Below are 2,449 nucleotides of genomic sequence, written 5' to 3'. Positions count from 1 at the left end.
CAGACAGCAGTCAAGACACCTCTTCCAGATAAAAGTAATGAAGCAGTTAGCTTTTGTATCCGTGATTTGTGGGAACTGGTGTATGGAGATTTCCTTTGGGGCCACAGCTATACCGACACCATCTCATACAACGGCTAAACAGGCGTCTGTAAGTAGCGATTTTTTAGGCTATCAACCGTCTGTAGAATTACAGACACCTTCGTTCTCTCTCCACAATCTCTCTCTTCCACCTCACAAAAAATCAGACGTGGAACATGTTACAGACGGCTGACTCAACACTGTTGTACATGCCCTTACTCCTAAACCACGTCGCCGTCACGGCACCACGCCTACACACTCCCATCCCCGATCAACTGCCCCCGGCCAACTGCTTATAAACCCTTCGTCTCCCTCCTCCTCCTCCAACTCCCTTCACCACCGCGCGCCGGACCAAGCTGCACAGGGCGTGGTAAACCATGGACCTGGACGACGAGATGATGCCCTACTCCCCCTCCGCCGACTCCTCGCCGTCATCCTCCGACCTTGACACCGAGGTGAGTGAATTAGGCACCGACGCGAATTTCTCTGTCGGCTTGGTGAGGTTAGTTGCATTTGAGGTGATGGGAGTTCTTGGTTTGTTTGTAGTCGACGGGGTCCTTCTTCCCGGACCGGAGCACGACGCTGGGGACGCTGATGGGCGTGTCGGCGTTCGGCGGCGGGCAGCGAAGGTCGACGAGGGCCCCGCCGGGGGAGATGGGCGAGGGGCCGACGCGGGCGCCGCCGGAGGAGGAGGGAGAGGGGAGGCGCGCGGGCGGGCGGCGGCGGCGGCGGAGACGGCGCCGGGGCGGGAGCTGGTGGCGGCTGTGCCGCGACGACACAGGCGGGCCGCCCACGAGGCTGGGCGAGTTCCTGGACATGGAGCGGCAGCTCGCCGGCGCCGACTTCCTGTGCGACGGCGGCGGTGGACCACAGGTGCTGCCCGAGGCGGCATCCGTTGCGGCGACGGCGCTGTTCGAGGACGGGAGGGTGCGCCCGCCGCAGCAGCGGACTGCTCCGCCGGAGGAAAGGGGAAGATGGCGCCTGCAGCGGTCAGGGGAGGCGTCGTCATCGCTTGCCAGGCTCCCGGTGCTGCTCACCGGCATCTGCAGCGGCGGAGCGGGGTAGGGCCGGGCAGGCGCATCGCAATTTACACTCTGTCGAGGGACGTTTGCGTGAAAACGGACTGAAGAAATCTTCTTTTCTTCTCCCCATGGACTCCTTTCCCTGCCCGATTCTTTTCTTCTTCGTTGATTGTTGTGCTCGCTTTGGTCCCTCTGAGCCAATAGTACAAAACTCGCTTGATTCCTCTCTTTACTCTCTTTTTCCTGCCCTTTTGCTCTACTTTATCATGCACAGCAAAAGAATCATGGGTAGAAAAAATAATCTGTTCTACCCACAATTCAAATTGTGTCCTTTTGTAAATCTTGAAGTTTCACTTGTCTTGTGTAGTACTTCTGTAAAAATTAAAATTGGGAGAAAAATAAAAAAAAATCTATGCAAGCGGCAGTGAAGAAAGTAAAGTCCACTTGTATTCATCTGCGTCATCATTTCCTGCTCCGTGTTTGCATGCATGGCAGATTCGGCGGCAGTACAGCGTATCACCAGTACCCCTGTACAGTACGGCACTGAAGCATTCCATTGTCTGACGGTGCACTGCATGCAGCCCGATCCGATCGCACGGCAGATAGATATGCCACGTCCCCACCCACCTGATTCGTGATGCCACACACCCAACAGAAGAGAGGCGAGATCTTTGAAAAAAGTCTATTTTAGACACTGCACTCCTAGACGTTGGACGAAATAGATCCTAAACTCGAAATCTCTTTGTACGTAATTCCGGTCTAAATTGAACTTTAAAAGTGTTTTTGAAATTGAATCATCTTGCTAACTAGATGGGCAAAAATATCATATTGATATTATTCTCAAGTCTGTGAGGAGCACCCGCCATTTGTGCCCGGTGCTGCTACCACCACCAAGCGCCGTGGCGGCGACGGTGGACGTGGAGGGAGGAGAAGGGATCTGTCCGCCGCCTTGCACGGTGGGCCGAGGTCGACGAGCCGGCACAACGTCCCCCGGCATTGGAGTGCACAACGCTCACGCAGAGCAACGCTCACCCGACGTTGATGTCGCTGCTCGGACTGACATTAGAGGAGGAGAAGAGATCCGAGAAGTCAACGTGATAGCGGCTCCTCCAACGGGTGGGGAAGAAGTGAGCATGGTCGTGAGGTCGAGTATATTGATGATGCGGCGGAACCTGGACGCCGCCTTGTCAACGATCTCTCCCAGCGGCTGCGTGCGGTCAATGTGAGGGTGGGGAGGAGATTAGAAGCTCCATGTTGTGTAACCCGCAGGTGTAGTCTCCTCGAAAGCTAGCTGCTCGTCGGCAACAAGGCTCGTAGCCCTATCAAGTCGTAAGCCATGGTCACCCTCG

General features: G+C 55.9%; 1 protein-coding gene across 2 annotated transcripts; it reads left to right on the top strand.

The window, feature by feature from the left end:
• Positions 1-424: 424 nt before the first annotated feature.
• LOC124675332 (uncharacterized protein At3g17950-like) lies at positions 425-1,328 on the top strand. Of its 2 annotated transcripts, XM_047211411.1 has the most exons (3): positions 425-533; positions 625-951; positions 1,021-1,328. In XM_047211411.1, exons 1-3 carry the CDS (start codon positions 456-458, stop codon positions 1,141-1,143), a joined length of 528 nt encoding a protein of 175 aa, XP_047067367.1. In that variant the 5' UTR covers positions 425-455; the 3' UTR covers positions 1,144-1,328. The 2 variants fall into 2 exon arrangements, with proteins under 2 accessions (XP_047067367.1, XP_047067360.1); XM_047211404.1 differs by having other exon boundaries at positions 625-1,328.
• The last annotated feature ends 1,121 nt before the right edge of the window (positions 1,329-2,449 follow it).

This window comes from Lolium rigidum, chromosome 1 (assembly GCF_022539505.1).
Source record: "Lolium rigidum isolate FL_2022 chromosome 1, APGP_CSIRO_Lrig_0.1, whole genome shotgun sequence".
NCBI classification, from domain to species: Eukaryota; Viridiplantae; Streptophyta; class Magnoliopsida; order Poales; family Poaceae; genus Lolium; species Lolium rigidum.
This window is presented reverse-complemented; position numbering and strand designations above follow the sequence as displayed.